The following is a 24285-nucleotide window of genomic DNA, read 5'->3' as shown; positions in this document are numbered from 1 at the left end:
CAGTTTCTGTGTGCACACTGAGAGAAACTGGCTTCATGCTTTTTTTGTGAGAGAGAGTGTTGCATTCTGTTGCTCAGCTGAGTTGGCTTATTCTTTCCCTCTTTTTGTAATAAAATAGCAGCAGTGATACATGCATATGTTACAGCCCAGAGAGAGTGGTGTAGAATTTGTAAATGCCATTTCAGATTGCTTATACTCCAGAATTTTAGAGCCTAAAGTCAGACCACCTTCATTTGAAATACAAAAAAAGAACTTATCAATAAAGTGGTGGTTGGTTATTGACGTTGTTTCTGTATTACAGCTTATCTACTATTGAGATTGTTAACCTTAGATGAAAAAATAATGATTGTTATGCACAGCCACTTCATAAAATTAAATTGCTATATTCAAAATGTCCAGTTCTCTAGACAGTTTTCAGTCTTTGTAGCAGTAGGACAGACTTGATTTTGTGATAAAAGTTCCTCAGCTGTTGGAAAGCTATTTGCAGAACACATTACATGTTACATCATTTGGAGCAGAAATGCAGCATCTTGGAAGAATTCATACCGTTGTTTGGATTATGTCTGATCATCTGATTCATAGAATAAGACTCCTTAAAGCAGGCTGATATTTTTTTTTCTGGTTTTAGCACTGCGATACCAAAGCATGAGTTTGGAAAATATCTACCACCTTGGTATAAATCAGAACTGACTCTAGAAAACAACACTGGCAAAAGCTGGGACACAGGGGGTTTACCTCCAGAGGCCTTGGTGTTTCTTTCATTCTTGAATCAATAGAAGCAGGCATTCTGCTGGGCACTTTTTCGGCTCTAGTCTGCATCTGTTGTGATGTTTCCTTCCCACATTCTTCCTGAAAGGTTGTTATATTATCTGTTACTGAAGTCTTGTAATTGCTTTTGTCCAGTGAGCTTATTTGTCCAATGCTGGATAAATATTCTTATTTAAATGAAGAATGCCAGAGGCCACTGTGGAGCCCTTTTAACACAATGCTGATATTTGATATTTTATTGTGCTATTAGCAGAGGGATAATGTGATACATAGGCCACTAAGGGAGGAAATGAAGCCCACATTTGGCAGATTGTGCTTGTTTTAAAAGGGATTTGGATTCTCTGGAGAATTTTATTACCTTTTTTATTTTTTACTTGTAAAACCAATTGCTCAGTTTCTGTAAGTGATGAAAATTCTTAATCTAAAATAATTTTGAATGTTAAAATTGAATTATAATCTTTTTCCTTTCAATGAAAGCAGGGCTAAACATAAGGTGATAAATAAAACAATTTCTAATTCACTGAGTGAGCAAGAAAGAATACCCATGCTCTAGAGTCTTTTGAAGAATGCTATTGTGAGAAAGGGGAAAAGCCATATTACATTCTTAAATAAGCATCACGAGTGGAAAAGGTTTCCAGGAAGACCATAGTTTGATGCCATCTCATGGAAAAGGAATTTGTTTCAGATATATCTTCAAAAGGGCATAAAAATTGTTGAGGGCATTTAGGAGAGATTAATAGTGTTTTGGATGCTTGAGATACAAATCATGAGCCATGCTGATACAAATCATAAGCCATGAGAAAGATCAAAGCTACTGGAGAAACTCAGTTTTAAATGACTGCAGCACCTCGGTGTACATCAACAAGGAGAATGAATGCATTTTGGACAATGAGGCTTTGTAAGAGAAGGGGAGTCAGCACAGGAAGTAATTCACTGCATGAGCTGTTGGAAGTTAGGATAATAACTCGATCCGGCAAAAGAGGACAAAGCTAAGCAAGTTGGCAGAATTTATTTGTGGCTGAAAGGAAACTGAAGGTTTTTGAAAGAAAAAGCAAAAGGAGAATATCAATGGTATCCTGATTCAGTAATAGGATGGCAACAGGACTTTCAAATGTATACAACGGAGACAAATTTTACATAATCATGGGAAGGAAAAGCAACACACTAATTCAAAAAATGCATCTAGAATTGAATTTCACTTTATCTGTTTTGAATCCAGCTGGGGGTATTTAATAACATCAGAGTAGTAAGTAAATGCTATGTAATCATCAAATTGGCAAGTTAAGCTGGTAGTGAGCCATATACAGCATCTCTGCTGCTTGTGCATTACGCTGTTCTTTGGGTGAGTGAAGGAGGGGCTGCCACACCTCATATCCCCCAGTGGACTGGTTGCTAATTTTGCCTTCAGCACAGTATTCATTTTCTTGGCAGCCCAGGGTTCTGAAAGACTGAAACTTTTTCAGGGTCGTATCATAAAAATGGCAGATGTAGAAGAAATATTTCACAAAGTGTTATATTTGGACAATTTTATGATAAAAGTAGTTTAAATTCATCTATAAACTAAGGTGGTTCATTCATACCTGTAGCAAAGTATTAGCTCAGCACTCTATTGCTATGAGCTTTTCATGTTTTTCTATTCAAATTAATGAAGCAGTCCTGTTTTTCACAGCTAACTAAACCTGAGCCAAGAGTACATGTTTGGATATAAGAACAGGTTATTACTAATGTAACTGGTGTTTTGCATTTCCATTGTTCAGCTGAACTCACTACTGAGGGAATGACTTGGAGGAAGATAGCTGTATTCTCAATTAAATTAGTAAAACCTGTAGAACAAAATGTGTTTTTATACCATAAGTGCTTCAAGTTATTAAGCTGCTTCATTTTATTTTTCAATAGAAGAGGAAAAAATCTTGGCAATAAATAAATACATCATTGGTGATATTTTGGGTTTTTTCCTAGTATATTCCCTTCCAATGTTAACCTGTCACACGTCTCAGAGCTTTATAATTTCTTCTGCCCACTGATGCTCTTGGCTACTGGCTATTGAACAGTGCCAGGTTAGCATGGGGAAGTACTGCTGTAAATTTGAAACTAATCCAGAGTTTTGCTTCTATTTTTAACTGCTGTTATCTTACAGGTAACTTAAGGAGTTTCAACAGGGATTTTTTTCCTGTCTGCAGGAATTGTAGGCTCAAGTAGATGAGAAAGAAAAAATTCTTTCCTCTTGCCCAGTTACTTTAGGTTTTTTGCTGTGGCACAAATTTACTATTTATGGTTTTATACTAAAACTTAATTTTACAATTTATTAAACAAAATTGTATGCAATTTATGACAGTTCCCCTCTTCTCATCCCTACCAGCCAGTCTTATTGTTAGTTGTTTTAATAGATTGGTTGCAGAAAACTGCAAGTTATGTCAGAATAGATCCACCAGCAGATGACAAATGGAAACATTGGGAGACTTCTGTCTTTGCACTTCCTCGGCAGGGGGGGAAGGTGAAAAACAGGGAAAATGAATATAACATTTTATGTAAGTTTAGACATTTTGGGAAATTATTTTAGCTGTCTTCATTTACTTTAGAGAAGGAAATGTTATTATGGTCACTGACTCAGAACTGAGCAGGAAAAATTCCTTGCAAACTGTGTTTTTATATTTAAATTAATTAACATTTCCCCCTTCTGTCTTTCTGTTAGAGGAAAATACAATATGACAGAGATTCTCTCACTGGGATTTTTTCATATAGTACTTAGTACTTGTGACATTATTACATACACCAAGAAATGTGATTCTTGGGGTGTTCTCTGCAGTGCCAGAAGTTGGACTTGATGATCCTGATGGGTTCCCTCCAACTCAGCATATTCTGTGATTCTAAGTATTTCAGTTGTAGTGACACCTGCTGCCCCTCGGGTGAATTGCCCTGATACAGTATATTTGCACCTCAAAAAAGTGCAGTGGTTGCATGAGTGGAAGGGGAAGAAGCTACTTCAGTCTGTCATTACTCACTGTTGCTTAGGGTTATGCCTCGTTTTAGCTGTGCTTAGTGACCAAAGTGCTTAGAGATGGGTTCCTGTCTAGTGACCACACACTGGGGTGGCTTTTGGCCTGCCTGTTCCAGCAACCTGTCCAAAGGAATTCTGCTCTCTCAGTCATCACAGGTGGGACTCGGTGGTGTCTGTGTTGAGAAGCAGTCAGCTCCTTCTGCCAGGGTTTTAGTGGCAGTAATTGAGAGTGGGGAGTTCACTAATGAAAGGTCTTCTTCACCACCTGCCCATAATGGCACTATGTTAGCCAAATACATTCTTGCCTCTCCAAGGCCCTGTGAACTAGAGAATATTGGCCCTGTGAACTAGAGAAAACCTGTATTTCCTATTAAAAATTCTGCAGTTGCAGTAACTTCCTAATTTTCAGACTGTCAGGGATGATCCTGAGACCTTGCTACAATATACCTATATGAAAGTACAGCAAAACACATCAGTTGGGGCTTTTGTTTGGCTTTTCTCTATACAGTGTTTTTCCAGTCGGCAGTGTAGGTTCATAAATACCACAATCTTAAACATCTGGGTTTAGGCATGAAATTTTATTTTATGTTTACCTTGGTATGGAGTTGTTCTTACTATTAAAATTCGACTCTGTCTCCCTTCATGGACTGCATGCAGTGCTGGAACATGTTACATGTCAGTGAAGCAAGCCACAGTGAATCCTGCAAAGGAAAGCAGCTGCCTGAGGATTTCCAAAACTCAGCATCAGGAGTACAATGAGTCTGGTAAACACTTGCCATCAACACATGGTATAGGAAGGCAGTGGCTGGCAGAATCAGACACATGGACTCTTCTGGCAGAGCAGCCACAAATAGGAACATAATTACAGGAAGTAGATATGTAATGATGAGTTTAATTATTAACCACTTTCTGTATGCCTTTGAGTAACCATAGTATCAGAGCACTGGAAACCCTGGAGCTTTGTTGAAGCTGCATGCTATAGGAAAACTAGGAGTAGTCCGAAATCATGCTACTCTGCAATGATCAATAAGGGTTGAAGTGCCCTATTTAATGTTTTTAATGATTTGCTCTTGGGATTTTTCCTGTTCTCTTAAAGGTTTAATTTTATGCAGGTCTCCCTCCCACCAAGGTAAGGTTTTCTAAGTGTAAACTTCGGTACTCTCTCTTAAAAAACTAATTGCAGGCATGCAGTTATGTGTTGTCTTTTTAAATAAAGTAAATCCATAAAGGCTAATTGATGTGGTCTGGCATTGTGATCAAAAATAGAAGGCAGCTGTAAAGCTAATGTACAGCTGCTTTGCTTCATCCAAGGGTTTTCAGGCATCTGGAATGCTTGGGTGAGTGTGTCCACTACTTTCTATGCACAGTTCTTACAATGTAGATTGAGGAGCTACAAAATACATTGAATAGTGTTTCTGGGAACTTTAGCGTAGCTCCTGGAATATTTATGTAGACATCCAGCTGCTCTAAAGTGTAATAGCACCACTGGCCACTCAGCTTGCTCATGACCAAACAGTCCTTGAAAATGTTGCCATTGCACATGAAGGCAAAAGTTTTTATAAGTTTTGTTTACTACAAAGCAACCAGCAGAGCAAGTGTCAGAAGAAGAAGGTACACAAAAGAGCAAATATTTTGATGGCTGGGCTTGGTAAGGGGGCTGGTGGCTGTCTGGGAGAGGAGGAGGAGGAGATGCTACAGTCACCAATTTCTCTATCTGGAGTGTTCTTCAATTCTGTTCAGCACATTACCTTAATATTAGGACCCTTCCAGATTCTAATTATCAATTCCTTTTGCCAGCTTCATTTTCCTCATAAGCTGTAAGTTGAAAGTAAACTTTTATCAACAAAAGACATAAGCTCCAGATCTCTGTACATAATATTTTTAAGGAGAAAAGTGGATGTGTGTGTGGAGCTTACTCTGCCTTTCCAAATATAATTTTAAATAATACATCAAAACTTGAATTAATATTTTTAAAACCTTTTTTTGAACACACATATATTTGCATTTGAATGTCAAGTGCATCTTCCAGTGATTGTTATTAATCTTGGCCTTTATAAGTTCTTCCATATTTTATAGTTTCCCATTAGCAGAAATATAATTTTTAATTATGCTTGGAAGTCAACAGTGCAGATTGCTGAAAGGAAACACTGAGCACTCTTCATTGCAGAAGCATTTTTTCCCCTAAAACCTTTTTTCTACAGACACAAAGCACTAAACTCTAGAGGAAAAGAAGCCCCTGATCTGCAGAAACTTAAAACAGCTTGCTTAGTCACAATATATGAAAAAAACCCCTCAGGAGGTTCATTGACAATGTGTCATATTGTCTTCACTTCTGTAGTTAGCTATGCCAAGAAATACCAACAACTGCTTGGATCTGTGAAGGATTTATGAAAATTCTGTTCCTGGTGTGAGAAGCAACTGCATCCTAAACCAAATTAACAGTCACTGGAAGGAAGAACCTGCACAAATTGATGCCAAATAGTAGCCATGGATTTTGTTGTTTTGCTAAGTTCTCTTTGTTCCCAGCATGGTGTTTTGTCAGAAGTCGTGATTCTGTGGATAGAGGGAAGCATACATAATTTTGATGTGTAGGTGGCTTGCAGTGGTGCTTGCAGGGTGTCAGTTTATTGCACAGTTCATCCTGCGCTCTTGGTGTTGTTGGCTGATAAGGTGGTGCCCTCAGAGCCTGTTGTTCATGGCCAGTAGAGACTGGAAACTGTCTGATGTGTGTTTTAAATCAGTGAAACTGACCTGGAGATTTTCACTTCTTAGGGCTTTCTGAAAGCTGGGGGCCAATTAGATGCTTTCTCTAGAGATAAGTGAGTGAGGCAATGCATACAAAACAACCCAGGGCTTCCGGCTCAGCATGCAAACATCTGAGATAATTTTGGAAGGGTTTTGTGTTGGGGAAGATGAAATAGGAAAGCCCTATGCAGGGCCCTTCACCCCTTATAATAAACCACATGTTCTAAAGACCTGACTTCAGAGATCCTTCATCACCACCCATCCAAACCGTCCTGGAGCCCAGCAGTCCCCGCAGTTTTGTTTGTTTGTTTGTTTGTTTCCCAAATCCTCAGTCATTCCCTTATCTCAAGAAAAGTTTTATTTCTCAAAGAATTCTTTAAAATTACTCTTATTTAATCACAGAGTTGGAGAGAGATTTGATGGCGTTTTTAACAGATATTCCTGTAATGGAATTATGGTGATGTGTTCCTTAATACTGTAAATCTCAACAGATTGAATAGCTGTTTACATTCTCTGTCACTGATATTGCATTCATTTGGCACTGCACCTAAGTGTGGTAAAACTGTAAGGCAGGGTGTCAGTATTGTAGGGCTGGTGCTAGTGTAATTGGTATTGAAGTTTTTGGTATTCTGTTTCTAGCTTAAGCGGGGGGGGGGGGTGCTTTTTGTTATCAGGATCTTTGCATTTCATCTCTTCTCCAGTCCCCTCATGTCCCTCCCTTCCTCAGACATTATATACCAAGAATAGGAAGTAAAATGAAAATTGGGTATTCAGCAGGCAGCAAAAACAGAAGCATGCTTTTATGTTAATCAAAAAAGGATCAGTTGTGGAGCCAAGTCATTGACCTTCTCATCCAAAATGGGACTTTCAGGCAGAGCTGTGCTCTGCTTCACAGTGAACTTGCCTGTTATGAGGAAGTTTGCAGACATGTCCTATGGGCACACACAGGACTCACTTGAGTGCTGGAGTTTCAGTCCTAGGTCCTTTATGATTAATCCACCTTTCACTAATGGCTCTAGGTCTCATACTGCAGACTGTGTGAGCTTTATTTAGATTGATGCTTCCTACTGAAGCCTCTACACAGTATTCCACAGTTGTGAGGTTCACAGAGGAGTAAATAACATGCTTCTTGGTCCAACTGTAACTGTGGTTTACGTTTAGAATGTTGAGTGCAGTCTAGGGCTGTGCTCATTGTGTAGGTCAGAGAGGAAGGTTGTGCTTAAACCAAGCTCTTTACTTCTTCTCTAAAACCCTCCAGGACAAGCATAACCAAAATGCCCTGCTGCTAAAGCTACTAAGAGCAACTCAGAGATGCCAAGGCAAATCAAGGGGAAGGGAGGCTGGGGAGGCAAGAAGGGTAAGAAGGTGCTGCAGGAGCCCTGCTATTTTAAATGATCTTGCCCACAAAGCATCCATTAGGTTTCCAAACAGCTACTCAGGAGCATTTTGTCTGAGATGGCAGCATGGCTTTCTGAGCCTTATGTGGCTCAGAAGGGGCATATATTCTGCTGTATTGGTCTTTGAGGCTTAATGCATACATTACATTATTTGTCAGTTGTGATAGGCTGTAGGCCTTTGTGGTTATAGTTTCATCAAGAAAGGCCTATTTTATTTAGCAATCAGCATTTTAATTGCTCATAAACCTCTGTATCTGTAGCTCCTGCAGCAAGCATCTCTATGAAGAAGACTTAAGATGTCATAATATTTGAAAGAGAAAAATATGGGTTTTTTTTGCTAGGACCTGTAATTTAGGCAGCAAAATAATTGGGTAGGAAGCATCTCATATCTTTTGCTGAATATGATATGAAAGACAGTTACAGCATTTCAAACCTGGCTAAAACTATGAATTATGCTAGAATATTTGTGTGGATCTAATTCAGGCAACTGTCAGACAGAAATATGCTAGATTCTTTATATTGCCTTGCAGGGGTGCTGTGGCTGTTTCCAAAGACTTTTTTTTTTGCTTGCATGAAATGAGGGGGATTTGTATAGCACAGTAAATACTGTGGAGACATTAGAACCAATTAATTGGTTCCATGAAGAAGCTATTTCTAATGGAGGGAAGGGTAAGTTTGGATGGACTTTAAGCATTCTTACAGCATCCTTGAGAGAGGAAATCAGAAACTCTATGAGGTCTGTTACTTCAAATGTTGGTATACTTTTCAGTCTACTGCAAGAACTATTCTTTTTCATTTCAGGAGCACTGGGGGGATTGGTGTGAAAATGTTATTTTATCTTCTTTTTCATTAAAGGGCATATTAAAAAATCCTTCCGACCTAGCCTAATTCTCAGCCTGGGGCTTTAACATTCTGCTTAGTGTCCGTTTTGTTGCTTTGGCGCTCACCCATTGTATTTTGGATGAGTTTGATATTATGGTTTGCCTGAGATGAGCTACTCCCCCTGATGGTGAAAGCAAGAACATGCCTTTTCTCAGGCAGTGAGGAGTTATTTGAAAAACTGTGATCTAGGGGAAGCATTTAATGCTGTAAGTGTATGCTGTGTGCTGCCTTAATCCAGGAGACTGACTAATGATGTTCTGTCCCCTTTATACTCGAATGTAGAATAGATAAGGCTATGTAAAGATGAAGGATGGATCCTGTATGGAGGAATGCCTATATATAATGGCACATGCAAGGAATCTTCTTTGAAATGTTTAGGTTGGCTGAGGTAAAAATTTCCTGTTCTATTGAAAATATAGTGTGAGATCTGACCATCCAAGCATGAGCTGGTTACTTTCAGTCTGCACTCTTGCAAAAGTGAGGTCATGGGGTACCAACAAAAACAGGAAAGTTGCTCTAATTCATGCTGTGAAACTCGGAGAAGTCTCCTTGTTCTTTGGTTTTCATAGCCTCTATCAAAAAAATGCAAATTCTAAGCAGTTCTTATCTTTTTTGTCCTTTGTTAATATTAAATATGTGCACTTAACATTGCACAAAGTGGTTTATAGTGACCTTTGGTTTGCTTTTTCTTTCTTTCAGACACCCTGGCTCTGGAATACCAGGCAGTGCTGGAGCGGGTATCCATATCAGGTAAAAGTTACAGTGCTGTCTAAAAACAAGCATGACACTTCTGCAGGGCTCTGTTTTTGTTATGGTGGAGCTTTGTGCCAGTATGTTTGTGTGAATGGGCTACTCAGCATTTCAGAACATTGCTAGATTCTTCCCATCTTGCTTGAGTTCAAGATCGGAAAGATGAACATAGCTGTCACTCCTGAATTCCATACATTAAATTCCAAAAGCTCCAGAGAAGAGTTTGCAGTTGAAAGAATTTAACCTATCTATATATATATAGATATACATATATACCCTATATGTCTAGGGTGCATATATATATATTTTTTTTTTCTTCCCTAAGAGCAGGGAAGGGGGAAAAAAAGCAATTGCCTGACTGGAAAGTGTGAATAAGAGGATTGGCTCTCTTAGGCTGAGGGTCAAAGTGTTTATGTGTGCCACCAGTTACCTTCTTTGAAGTTACCCTAGGTTGGTTTTGGTTGTGGATTTTAAAAATTTCTTTTACTTTGAAACAACTCTGTAACCATGTTGTATATCAGACAAGACACTTGGATAAATATATTTTATTTTGTTCTTTCCCAATGTTTATATGTCCCCAGAAGATGGTTAAATTCTTCAAAAGTAGGCATTTCTATTATAAAGAGCCCTGCTCAAAGCCCACGTTTTCATAATGAGTAAATGAGATTATATACTAGCATTACTTTTTTTCTAGTCTACTCTAGCATTGTTTTTTTGCTATGTTTTGAACCCACATTACTGATATACAGCAAGATGTTTCAAGTAAACTTTCAAAGCAGACTTAGGAATACCCAGAATTTAGTTTGTTCTGGGTTCCAAATGGACAACATCATAATTTTTGGTATTACAGTATTGTCAGGACTAAATCATTAGAAGAGAGTGTGTTGGGAAGCTTTATTTTTCCAGAGCCATCAGAGTTTGAAAGAGGCAGCTATCATCATTTTTTCACATAGAATGCTTATGTATAATTCAATAATCCCCTAGGATTAAACATGTCTCCTATAGGCCACAGCTGCCTGTAATGTCACTTAGACTCTATTAACCTTTCCTCATCTCTCTCTTTCAGCCCCTGATGCCTGACCTTCATTACTACTACATAGTTGAATTGTCATTCTACTGGTCCTTAATGTTTTCTCAATTCATTGATGTCAAAAGAAAGGTAAGAACAATGAGACTAAAAACACTGAAAGCTTTAAGCTTTAACATATCATTCTTTACTTGAGGAATAGCTGTATTACATGTGCAGTGAACTGGAAATACAGTTCTTTCTAGTGTTCAACTCCTGCAGATATTCATGACTGAGAAACTGTGATTGTCTTACTCTGTTCATTGTTGCTATAATGTGAGGTTGTTTATGCACATGAAAAGAAGAGCCTGGAGAAAATATTGAAGGGCAAATAGCAGAAGCCAAAACAACCTTCTGCTTTCATGCAGTGACTTGAATGGAATTGGACAGGTAATATCTGGTAGATGTACTGTTTCTCCTAAGAGTTAAACAATGAAATACCAAGAAAAGGGCAAGACTGCCTCTTAAATCTCTCCTCTCACTTTGTGAGATAAGATCTATGAGGGCTTTCAGATTTTTCAACAAAAGGACGGCAAAAAACATTTAATATTAAAAAGGATGTTATATTTAATTTTTACCCTTCCAGTCATGTAGCTGAGCATTGCTGTTAGAGAGTTGTTAATGAAAAAAAACAAGACTCTGTCCAAATGGAAATATTTTTTCCAGAATTGATTGCAGTCTGTTCCATATGCCAAGTTCTGTCCTCCAAGGAGACTCCTAGTCCACAGCAGAACAAGCAGCACAACAGTTACTCTGTAATAACAGTCTGTTGAGCTATTCTTGCAGGGGCTTTAATGTTTCAAATTTTTTTTTTTTTTTTGAAATTTGAAAGGATTTTATAATATCTTTATGTGCTGCCTTGAGCTGTCATTTAAATCAATGATTGTAGGCTATGCTAATGGAAAAGTTCCAGTTTATTAGAATTTTAGCAGGAGCATAACTCTGAAAAGAGTAAATGAAGGATGCATTATGATCTGAATAAACTTATCTGTCATTTAGAAACACAGTGTATTATTGGGAGTCCTATGCCAGAGCTACCTATGTAGAAACACACTTCTTTGTTTGGATTTCCAGGTTATTCCAGAAGTAGAAATCTCAAGAAAGCATCCACAAAATTTTAATCCATATTGGAGTATAAATTAAAAGTAAAGCAACCAATTTGTGATGAATACATATAAATTCCTTGCTTGCATTGTCTGTAGATGCTAAACATTCTGTTAATCATGAGCTTGAAATGAGTATAACTTCCTGTTTCACAAACTGGGATAGAGAGAAACAATGCTTAAGGGAGCTGTATGATAGTGGAGATGAATTTAAATCAAGAGTAATATTGACTAATATGTTACACTGCAGGGGCCAAGTCTGTGTCTTAGTTATATATAAATGACTTGCACTTGTTATCAGAAAAACCTTAGGGCAGCGTGCTGTGGAAATAGGACGGGACATAGAGGTGGAGAAGAGAATTGCTAACAGCCTATTGACACCCCAGCCACAGCTCTTGAACCCAGAGCACCAGATCCAAGTAGTGTCCCAAGCACCTGCCGTGTCTGAGAATGTGCAGTGTCCAGCAGAGAGCAGGAGCACAACATCTGCAGTGCAATAATAGCAAGTCAAAAGCCTTTCATTATCAGCACCCAGTAGGGAGCAGTGGAGATGCCATCTTTATTAATGACCTATTAATTCACTCACCAGTTTGGATTGTGGAGACAGCTCTTTGTGTAGTATAAGCAAAATTGATAATGAGGAAGATCAGATTGGAGAAATGCAGCTGTGCCCTGGTGTCACACAGTAAAACTGTTTGGAGTGCAAGCTGCCAAGGAAACCCACAGAGCTGAAAAAGCTAGTACTAAAGACTTACAATAATTGGCAAAAATGAGTGCAAGCTTGACACTTGACAGAGACACCAATTCTTGCAACATCATAGTAGTTCTCTTTTAAAAGAAGGCTCAGTTTAAAAAAATGTGGATGCCTCGTAATGCACTCCACATGCGATGTGTGGAATGGTGCCCATATGAAATAGGGATCTGTTTAACAGGAAGCAGGAAATTTGCCAGCTAATATTGGATGCTATTGTAATATTTCACAGTTGGCTTGTATGGAGCAGATTAACAGTTCTCAACCTGAGTAAGCTGTTGATCTTTTCATGTTACAGGTAGAGGAATTTTTTTATCTAAATCTTGGTTATCATTTTAGATACTTTAAATTCAGCAGCAGTTGCTGTGTTTTATTCTGGGTTGATCAGAAGTGCCCTGGCAGTCTTGTGCACTGCAAGAATTCAGCCAAGTGTTCTTTTTCATGTAGCTGGGTTTGTCTGAATGAGAGGTGCAGTGTGTCCTTGCTGGAAGCAGCAGCCCTCAGCACTGGCCTAACTCCAGAACTGGTATTTTATTTACTGTAGATCAAGAGAAATGGACTTACTCCATCTCCATTTATTCTTCTCTGATAGCAAACCGATGACTTCAAAAATTACTTCCAGCGGTTTTTTTTTTGTTTTTGTTTTTGTTTTTTTTTTTTTTTTTGTTTTTTTTTTGTTTTTTTGTGTGTGTGTGTGTGTTTGGTTTTTTTTGGGTTTTTTGTTTTGTTTTTGTTTTTTGTTTTTTGTTTTTTTTTTTTTTACTTTTTTTGACTTTCAAATACTTGTTTATCTTTATTTAGGTGTTACAAATTCCACCAGATTGTCTTTGCCTGACTGGAGGCGTGAGCAAACTAAGCTGTTGCACAAACCTACTATTGGCATTAAGTCAGTGAACTATGTGTATCAACTTCTACAGATTTATAATGGCATGCTTTTAGCTTCATAAATATCCACTGTGTTGCTGTTATGATATTCTCCCTTAAGGGTGTTCATTTTCAAAGACTGAAACCTAGTGTGAATTGGTGTTTTATCATCTTTTCCCAGCTTCCTGTTTTGTAAAACACTGAAAAAAAAAATTATGGAAGTTTGTTAGTTTCAAAAGCACCTGATGACGCTTAAAAGCAGTGAGGCTTCTTTACAAGCTTTCTGGATACCTGATGTATTGTTTAATGGAAAAATATTTGACAGATACATTTAAAGAAATGTATAAAATTTCTACTCAGAGTTTTAACAGGTTTGTAGAAGGTCTAGAAGACCTTTCTGTGTATTCACACCTTTTATTTCCAAGCATTTGGCAATTCCTAGAGCTTCTATGTTTTACTTTTTTTTTTAAATGACAGTTCAGTCATTCCAAGAATAAAATTATCTGTAGCCGCTAATGTTCTTGAATACTGAATTTTAATTCTAGAAAATTTACATTAGATTTTGCTAAATTTAGATACTAGATTTCTTTCTTCAAAGAGACTCTTGGTAAAGAAAGACACACAGAATTGATATCTTTTGTTTCAGTGGAAGCAGTTTAGATTGCATATGTTTTGCAGGCCTTTCCATTTCCTTGTTGATCTGTAATATAAGCCATGAAGATGATATTTTGCCCTTCAGTGGCAGTAATGCTCCATGGCCACTTGGCAGTTCAGTCAATGACTGTGACATGTTAAACAAATGTGGGTGGCAGAAGCCTTAATTCCAGAGGGCTTGTCTACAAGTTGAGACCCATGGGGTTTCTCTGCTGTCTGCCCTGTGTTCTTCCCACTGATGGTGTCTAGAATAGGTTCTTTCTCCTATTCTTAGCCACAGATTTTCTTAACGTAGGCACATGACATCTTCCAGCAGTTACAACTGGAGGCTATGAATCTTCTGTAAATAAAAACATCTTTCACAAACATATATATGATTTGAAATGCATTAACTAAAAAAAAAAAAACAAAATTAAGAAGCCCATTCCTGTACATCTGCTCTTCCACTGTATATGAGTGAAAGTGCTGGAGTAACCTGGGAACACAGGTACTACTTGGTATCTGTGTGTTCAATATCCTTGTGTATAACTAAAATCTAATTCTTCAGAGCATAGCGTTAATTAATGACTTTAAAAATGTCACAAAGAGGAAACAATCCCAATAACAAAGCAGTCTTATTTATATCATTGCTACTTTTTTCACCACAGTTTTCCATGGGTCAGTCCAGCACTTCTGTTTCAGAGGTGGCAGAGTCAAGTAACTGTCTTTTTTAAGAAACATTATTACAGAAGGAGTTCCCCAGACAGCATTTCTTTAAGAAGACTCATGCAAAAATGCAGAAGACTGCTGCCCAAGAACATTAGGATTTCTTAGGAATAATCCATATTGTCAGGAGTGCCTTAAAGAATACCCAAGAGGGACTAGAAATCTAGTATTTGTAGAACATGAATGTGTCAGCTGTGAAAATAGAGGAGATCTTCTACTTGACTTTTTGCCCATTAGGACTGCCTATGTGCTAACATAATTGCATTTGGAAGGAAAATTAAGAACAGCGCCATTGTACCTGCAGGCGAAGGAGGTAAAGAGCTAGGCTGCAGTATGGCCATAGGGCAATAATGGTAGCTTACTTCTAATCCCATGGAATAAGGTAGGTGCTTTGCTGGTTTTATTATTGTGAAGTGGTGAAATGGTCTTCATGTGTGTGTTTGTAGTTCCTGAAATGACTGAGATGCCATGCCCGTGTTTTCTGTTACGACACTCAGAAAGGGAAACAGCCTTTAATTGTCTTTTTCTTCTGTCTTCTTGAAGAAAATGGATTTAAAGCAATGGCTTAATATGACTGCTGAATGAATTTTATTGTGTTCCATGCTTCTGGGGGCCAGATAACTTGGCTGAGAAATGTTTGGTATATACTAAACTGGCATATGAGTCTCTGCTTTTAGTCTTTTTATCTTTTCTCCCCTTCCCTGCCCTCCTCCCCTTCCTCAGTTTTGTGTTGGAGGTACTGGCAGTGCCTACTGAGGAGTAGGAAATAGGATCTTGTAGCACCTGATAGCATTAAACATGAGTGATAGGCTGGAAGCAGGTCCTATCCCTCTTCAGTTAGTGAGACTGCTCAAGTTGCAGGTTTTCCATGGACTGCAGGTGTACATTGCAGGGAAGGCACGTGCTGGTACTGAGAGGCAGTGACACTGCACGTCCTTAAAACCAGTGGTGCCTGCTATATTCCCAAAGAGAGCTGGGAACACTGCAGGTTTGCTTCTCAGTACTGAAGAGACAGTGCAGTCAGGGGCCGCAGCTGCTGCTTTTCCAGAGCTGCCCCTGTGTTAACTGGAGCTCATGGCACTTTCCATAGGGCCCTCCTGCCCGACACAGGTACCTTCAGTTCCTTTGCAACCAGGTGCTGCCCCTCTCAAGGCACAGTTTTGGTTTTCTCTGTTGTGGGCTACTTAGCTGGAGACTACCACAGCTCAGCAGGACTGGCGCACAAAAGCTATTAGAAAGCCAAATTCCACCTCCCAATACACTTGGTGAGCAGGCTGCCTGAAGGAACTGCTCCTTTTGTCTGCCTGGGTCTCTCTCCTTTCTGTCAGCTCTGCATGAGAGCCACTCTGAGAGATGTCTGCATGAGATCTGCTGAGAGCTGTGCTACAGGTTTTACATTTGGCGCATAGAGAAACTTCCCAGTTAAATGTTGCCTGTGATCTTTTCTTAAGGGTTTTAATATCACTTTCTCAAAGCTGTGCAGGTAGTTCGGCAAATGCCAACAAGACTTATTTTTTACTGACTCGGTGCCTTCCTGAGAAGAGTCTCATCTCTGCAGGTCCTGTTCTCTCATTAATCAGTCTGGGAGCCTAGGCCAGGCAGGCAGGTTGTTCCCTCTGCTTTATCTGCCCCTGTCTGGAATGTGGTGTTACTTCTGGGAGCACCTCCACTCCCAGATTTTTCAATTGTAACAGTTACTTTATGGCCAAATAACTGAGAGTTACTGGTGTGGAGACCAACTAGCCTGCATCATTTGAGAAGCAGTAGATTAGAACCAATTAAGAGGAGATGCTCCAGCTCATTTGAAGACTTTTCTAACCCTGTTACAGTGTGAAGACAAAGCACTTTGATTAAAAAAAAAAAAATAAAAGCCTGGATCTGGGATTCTCCCAGTTGTTCTTTGCAGGTGCCTGCTGTCGTAGTGCACTAGTGCCCTCCTTTGTAGCTATTTTCTTTCTTCTGAATGGTGCATTATTTGGCACTTCGTTATGCATATTGTTATAATCATATGTTACTTGTTGCATAAAAAGTACAGTGGAATTTGATTTGCATGTACATATGCGTTTTCAAAGTAACTTCAACTGCAAATGTTCACTTTATTAGGTTAAATTACTATGAACTGAGAAGTGTGGTCATTGCCTAGCTTTCAATAATGTTTTTGCATTTGGTTAACATACAATGATTATTTTATTCAGTCGAAATGAAATATAGAGCAGGATGTATAATACACTTATATAATATATCTATTTATAACTTAAATATAATGCTAGATTTAAGGAACAACCATCCATTTTTGTATATGAGTACAGAATATCAGTGTTTGCTTCATTGGATTTTTGTTTTTTTGTGTCTTTTCTTTGCATCTGCTTCTCTAGGACTTTGGAATCATGTTTACACATCACATTGTAACAGTCACCCTGATTACCTTCTCATATGTAACCAATTTGACACGAGTGGGAACCTTGATCTTATGTCTCCATGATGCGGCTGATATTGTCCTAGAGGTGAGATCGTTTGTACATCATCCTGTCAGTAGGTAGAATCTTTTTGCTATTCAGAACAAGTGGTTCCTAAGCCTGTTCAAGATGGTAATGGTGGTTAATATAGTGTATTTCCTTGCTTAAATATCTTGCACTTGTAGCAGCGCATATTTCTGATTTCACACTGGTTTTTATCCTTTGATATGTTGCTTGTACAGAGCAGAGACTGGTAATGCATTGCATGCCAGGGAGGGTTACATGCAGATTCTAAATACAGCATGGGAAAATCAAAAGCTAAAGTTGCAAAATCTGGAAAGTGGTGAAAGTGGGTCACCTGGTTCTTAACCCCTGTGACATGGTGTGTGGAGCAATGACCCTGTCTCTGAAAGAATCAAGGTGTCACGGTGTGTTTCTGCTCTGCTTTGCTGGGCAGAGGGTGTTGGACAATTTAGTGGCTTATTTGGGCATGGCCAGTGAGCTGACCTCTGATTTTCCAGGTTCCCATGCATCTGGATCCCAGTACCAGCAGCTGTATTTGGAGAAGAAGGGATGATTGAAATTCTTGAAGTCAAGAGGGTCTGTAACTTCCATAGTGGCAGCTTAGAGATGTTGTCATCCTTTATCTGAATCAGTTACTAGACAGCTCTGGGTCATGCTGGAATTTGGCTGTCTCTGAACTCCAAAGTTAATAACTATTTTGTCTGAAATTAATTTTTATTCAAGTACCTACAAGGATACCTGTTATGCAAGAATATATACTTACTGTGTGAATCATCTATTGCAAAATCAAAATCCTGCCATTCTGATTCAGTAGTGCTGTAAATATGTTTTTATTTTTTAATCTTTTTTGATCTAGAAGGCACATGACTGCCTGAGATAGAAAGCAAAAGAGAATGTGGATTTTTCGAGATAAAAATAATCACATCTTTGCAAGTTTATTTTTCTGTTTTAGCAATATGTATAGCTAGCTGTGACTTCACCTAAACTTTCTTCATTCCTCTTTTCTCACCACCAGAAAGAAGTACTTAAAGATGTTTATTCTAGATCAGACCAGTGTCTGTGGAACTATAAAAACACTAGAGAGCAGCTGTACTAGGCTAGCTAAAACTTTACTTTCTGTTCATTCACTAAGACAAAGAGGAATTACTGGTATTCTCAGTGGAGTTGCAAACATTGATCAGATGTGCTTCCTCATGAAGCACATACTTAAGTGGTCTTTCTAGTCAGTTCTTTCAGTCCAGTTTGACTGGAAATTCTGCTAGGGCAGTGGGTCACAACACTGGTGCCATATGAGAGGAGACGGACTCTTGCATGCTGCTGACGTTACTGAGGGGAAAGTCAGTGCAGAGGAAAAACCTATCAAACTGCAAAAGAAGTTGGTTAAATATCTTGCCGTGATGGGTCAGTTGTGCACCTGACCTGTGTTACCTAGTACATATTTGTAAAAATGAAAAGCTATTTCTGGAGGCCACTAGACTCTTTCCATCTACCATTTCATAGTGAAACACATCCACTGGAAAGCTGGAAAGCACCACTTTTTGTTATTCTCATTGCAAAATGCATTGGTGGGAATACTGGAGGTGAGATTTTTTCCACGGGTCTTAATGTATCTGGAATTATGGAAGAACCATAGTAGGATTTTCAAGAAATTGTAAAGCTGTATTCCTCAGTTGTAGTCCTGGTTTTTAAACTCAGAAAATTGTGTTCTATTGTCTTAGGTAGCCAGATTCCATCCTACAACAACATTCATTCCCTTTTTTGTAGTCTTTCTTTATCACTATAGTTTGAATTACTGTAATTTGTTATTTGAGAACCAATGTCCCAATAGCTGTACTGTTTTTGAGAAATGGCATGATACTACTACAAGTTGCTATAGTAATATCAGCCTCATGCACTATGAAACCATTTTTTTACACTGCCACCATGGAAATACATCCAAAATTCCTGGACTGAATTTTCCATCATCTGAAAAGCAAGGAAGTTATGCTTCTGCTTTGTATGTTGGCACCAAAGTGTTCTCTTTTCCTTTAAGCTGGGCTGTGAGTACGAACTGCTAGGAAATTTGTGTGTGTTCTCTAGAAAATAGGGCTGATTCAGAAAGGTTATGTTTTCTTCACAGCAGTGGTGCCTTTCCTCATGTTTTGGGAGCTTCCTAACTTGGTTTATTTAGTGAGAAATAATCTTCATGGTCAGGTTTTTAGTGGGAACATTGCAGAAATTGGGTAACAACCAATAGTACAGGTTTGGTTTTGGCATCCAGATTATCTGTTTCTCTGGTTTGAATTCTGCATTCAGAATTGTATTCTGTAGGCATAGTGGTAGTAATTTTGCTCCCTCTTAATACTCTGGAAGGCCTGCACAAGTATATTCTGGGATCCTGGGAGCTGGATGCAGGTCCCCTCAGAAAGGAGTTTTGAAAGGGTTCCCAGTGGCTTAAGTGGACTCTCTGGATACATTTGACAGAAAACATGAAGAAAGACTGTCCCTATCTCAAAGCAGATGTTATTTTAAAATAATTAACTGCTTGCACACATTAACACTGTGGAAGCAGCACAGACATCTTAAAACAAGCTTCCTTCCCTATATACCATTTTCTTCAGGGAGAAAAGGGTAAAGAAACTTCTGGGAAGATCAGTGTTTTAATGAGCAGTTTCAGAGAAGGGTAATGAATTTGTGAGTCCTTCACTGGGAAAGAGTCAGAAGATTGCATGAAGACAAGTGAGAAAAGCATGTAAATAAAAGCATAAGGCAACAAGTTAGAAAGCAGAAGCTGAAAAGAGAGCCTTGGAAAAAATACTTGAAGGGGCGGGGTATAATCTTTGAGGTGGAAACTATTCTGTATAGGCAGAAAAAGAAGAAGAGATGCTTCAGAAAAAATGCAGTATATGGGGTGTACTAGAGGAACTGAGACAAAATTTATATATAGCAGCTACTAGAAGGTCAGAGAGCATGGGGTACGTGGAAGGTAGATGGATGCTGAAAATGCCAGTGGAACATACTGAAAGGGTTAGAGATAAGTAGGTAAAGAGGCTGGGGACAAAGACACCATAAACATACTGGGGTTCAATAAAAAGTTTAGAAGAGTTTTACAGATCTGAAATTGTAGAATCTTAAAAATGAAATTGAGTGGGAAATAAAGAAATTAAATACATACTCTAGTTTTATGTAGTCTGGTTTGGGTTTTTTTTTCCAAAGAAGGTATTTTCCAGCTGCTTGGTGGAGAGGAGTTCCAAGACCACTATTAGGTGGCCCAGTGAAAATGCTAGCAATTTCATAAAAATTTTATTTCTTCTTTTTCTTACAGCTTATACACTGTACAAGAGAATTCAGTTGTCCTCATGAAAATAAAAAGACATCTTTTTCTTTTGCAGGCTGCCAAAATGGCAAACTATTGCAAGTGTCAAAAACTGAGTGACCTTCTGTTCCTTACATTTGCTGTTGTCTTCATTGTCAGTAGGCTTGGCATATATCCCTTATGGTGAGTAAGGACATTGTTTTCCTCAAGCTCTAGGTACCAAACAAGCTTGGAAATAACTATGTTATAATTGGACACCATTCATTGCTGTTACTCTGTTTCCCAAACCAGGGAGAGTTTCAGACATAACCAGGTGCTGAAATAGCCTATTTGCTAGAGTGCCATTGTGTTTATGTGTGCTAGATGAGAAACATCTGGGTCTTCTGCTGGTTTTAAGCTAGAAGTGGGTTGGAGACAGCATAGCTTCAGACTAGCAGGTGGCTGGCTGTGTTGGCAAGAAAGGAGAGGAAAATGAAAATAATTAGTCACCAAAAAAACCAACCAGCAGCTAAGCTTGAAGCTAGAATATTCTCAACAGCTCTCAGTTCATGCTTCATGAACACTTTGAGCTTAAAGAAAAACACAGTGGAATAAGTAGTCTGACCTGCTATGTTATTGCCATGCAGATTGCAATACTGCAGGCTACTCCTTTTCCACCTCTCCTTTGAATTGGGGTTCCTGGGGCAGCTGTGTAACACTTATGTCTAGAAGGTAATTTCACAGTTCTTACTGTAATCTCACATCTTCCCAGTCAGCTGCTTGCATGTGCTCACACTCTTGTAGGTACACAGACATGCATACACACAGACTGAGCATAGATGTTTGGTTCTTCAGCTGGGATCTTTTGCATCCGGGGGGCAGATGGCTAATTAGGAAACACTTGGATGTACTTCACTGTAAAAATGCATTAAAGTTTTTCTGCAACCTGTGCACTATATATGAGGAGGACTGAGAGAAGGTGTTGGCCTTGGCTCTTTACTATTCTCAATCTTTTCTTTCTTATAAACAGAACTAGCACAGATATCTGTATTTCTAGGAAAGTAAGAGAGGTCTTTCATTGCATCAGAAGACAACAATGACAGTTTTGTTTCTGGGAAGCAGCAAGAATGACAGAAATTATACCCATTGTAGAGTTTATTTAGATTGCCACTGAGCTCCTTATTCAGATGTGCAGAGGATTTACAGATGCCAATGTCAACCTCCCTGCTACAGTTTTCTTTCCAAACCTCACTAATGACATCTCTTTGAGGTGTTGTTAATGCAAAGAGGGTAAGACCAAGATGCCCTTAGGGAGCTGTGTCATCAGCTCTGCTTAACCCTACAACATAGAAGTCTCATTTAGCATTTGATATTGTCATAATGCCTGGTCCCTACTGTGTTGTGAGTTGGTGAACAAACATGACAAAACATGGAAATGGATAGACACACAAACTGCATGTTTAAAAACACTTTTTATTTTTTCGAGGGGCACTTTTTTCTTTCTTAAACAGTTCTGCTTCCCTTCCTCAGTCCTTCCTTGAAGCCAGCTGGGCCATTCACTGAATTTCTGTAAATGAAATAAGTTGGTTTTTCTACTTCCATGATCTCAGATAGGAAACATGGTGGCATTCCTGCTCATAGGATTTCACCTGACCCTTGCTTTCTGTTTTATATTGAGAAATGGAGGGAAGACCCAATTTCACCACTGCATCTCTGCCCCTGGAGACTGCAGTATATGACTGGCTTAAGGGAAGGCTCAGTCAGATGAGGACTGGATGGGTTTGCAAAGGGGAAATCATACTTGGCCAACCTGATAACCTTCTGTGATGAAATTACTGACTTGTAATTACATAATTACTGGATTACTGGTCAGAGCACACCCTCAGCAAGTTTGCTCATGTTCCCACCTGTGAGGAATGGCTGTTACACCACAGGGTTGTGCTGCCATCCAAAGGGAAGGAATCTCAACAGGCTGGAGATAACAGCAAACAGGAGACTCAGAAGTTCAGCAAAAGCAGTGCAGGGCCCTGAACCAGGGTTTCTGGGGGCTGACCACCAGGAAAGCAGCCCTGCACCAGAGGAACTGGGGCTTCCAGTGGACACCAGGGTGAACATGAGCCAGCTCTGTGCCCTTGTGGTAACGAAGGCTGGTGGAACCCTGGGCTGCCTTAGGAGGGGTGTGGGCAGCGGGCTGAGACAGGTGACCCTTCCTTTCTACCAGCCCTGCTGAGGCCACGTGTAGAGCACTCTGTCCAGTTCTGGCCTCCCCAGTATCAGAGAGGCACAAAGCTACTGCAGACAGTCCAATAGCAAGTAGTCACTGAGACAGCAAGTAGTCATTGAGATTGATTTAGGGGACTGGAGCACCTCTCACATGAGGAAAGGTTGGGACAGGCAGGATGGTTTAACACAGAAAAAAGAAAGCTCAAAATGGGTATTAGCAATGTGGAAATACATGAAGGGAGAGTGTACAGAAGACTGAGCCAGGGATTGTCCATCGACAGGAATGCAGCAGCTAACAGTGTGCTGTGTACTCCCTGTCACAACCAGAGTGGTTACCCTGGTGATCCCTCTGCCTTGTCATGGTTTAACCCCAGCTGCCAACAAAGCCCCAAGAAGCTGCTCTCTCACTTCCCACAAGTGAGATGGGGGACAGAATCAGGAGGGTAGAAGAGAGAGAACTCATGAGCTGAGATATAAACAGGTCAATAGGTTAAGGCAAGAGCTGTGCACACAAGCAAAGCCAAACAATGCTTTCATCCACCACTTCCTGTGGGCTGGCAGGTGTTCAGCCATCTCCTGGACAGCAGGGCTCTGTGTGTGATGGTGACCTGGGAAATACAAACACCGACACTCTAAACATGATCCCCTTCCTCCTTCTTCCCCAGGTTTGTATGCTGAGCATGACACCATATGGTGTGGAGTATTCCTTGGCAGCTGTCCCAGAAGTGTCCCCTTCTAACTCCTTGTGCACCTCCATTCTCCTCACTGAGGGCTGTGTAAGGAGCAGAAAATGCTTTTGCTTTGTGTGAGCACTGCTCAGCAATAACAGAAACATCCTGGAATTACCAACACTCTTCCCAGCACAAATCCCTGTACTATATAATAGATACTAGATACTATATAGAATATAGCCCTATACTATCTACCATGAAGAAAACTAAGTCTATGCAAGCCCAAACCAGTGTATCTCTTAATCAATGAAAAATACATTTCTTTATTTGAATATGCAAATAGTTTAGTGTGGTATATATGATCTTTTGATTTTTTTAAGACCTTTTTATTTCCAACCTTGATGTATGTCAGTCCCTGTATGGGCCATTTACTTAAGAGCTGGACTCGATGATCCTTGTGGGTCCCTTCCAACTAAGAATACTCTGTGCATCTATTCCTAATGGCTACCCTTAGATAAAGCCAGAGGCAGTTTCTTTGTTCTCAGCTGTGCTGTAGGCAATGCACGTGGGAGTCAGAGTTAGCAGGGATGAACTCATGGCATACATGAGCTTGTGTCTCCCAAATCCTTCTCCTCTATGAAACAGCAATTCTAAATCTTCAGCTCTATTAGTTTGCATGTCAGCAAAGATGACTCACTGGAGTGGCAGCAGGCCAGGAAGAATAGTTTTGCTCTCCTTTGCTGAAAATTCAAAATAGCAAAATTTGGTGCCTGATTAATATTACATAAATGTGCAAATTCTTCTAGCATAAAGGCTGAGAGGTATAAAATCAATGTGCATGTAATGTAAAAGCAAGGCTGTAATTTATAAGAAAACTTCCCCCACGCAGGAAGGTGAATACTCGAGACAGGCTTGCAGAGACGTCACTTCCGAAGCACTGGTGTGCTGTTTTGC

At 39.4% G+C, this 24285-nt stretch overlaps 1 protein-coding gene across 1 annotated transcript in view; it reads left to right on the top strand.

Annotated features, from left to right (window-relative positions):
* CERS6 (ceramide synthase 6) overlaps positions 1-24285 on the top strand; it is a 99037-nt gene that overhangs the window by 55442 nt on the left and 19310 nt on the right. The window contains exons 5-8 of the mRNA XM_053982802.1: positions 9490-9540; positions 10607-10699; positions 17059-17187; positions 20535-20641. Of these exons, the coding sequence (XP_053838777.1) occupies positions 9490-9540; positions 10607-10699; positions 17059-17187; positions 20535-20641 (380 nt within the window). The remainder of the gene's footprint in view (positions 1-9489; positions 9541-10606; positions 10700-17058; positions 17188-20534; positions 20642-24285) is intronic.

Source organism: Vidua macroura, chromosome 7 (genome assembly GCF_024509145.1).
Source record: "Vidua macroura isolate BioBank_ID:100142 chromosome 7, ASM2450914v1, whole genome shotgun sequence".
NCBI classification, from domain to species: domain Eukaryota; kingdom Metazoa; phylum Chordata; class Aves; order Passeriformes; family Viduidae; genus Vidua; species Vidua macroura.
This window is presented reverse-complemented; position numbering and strand designations above follow the sequence as displayed.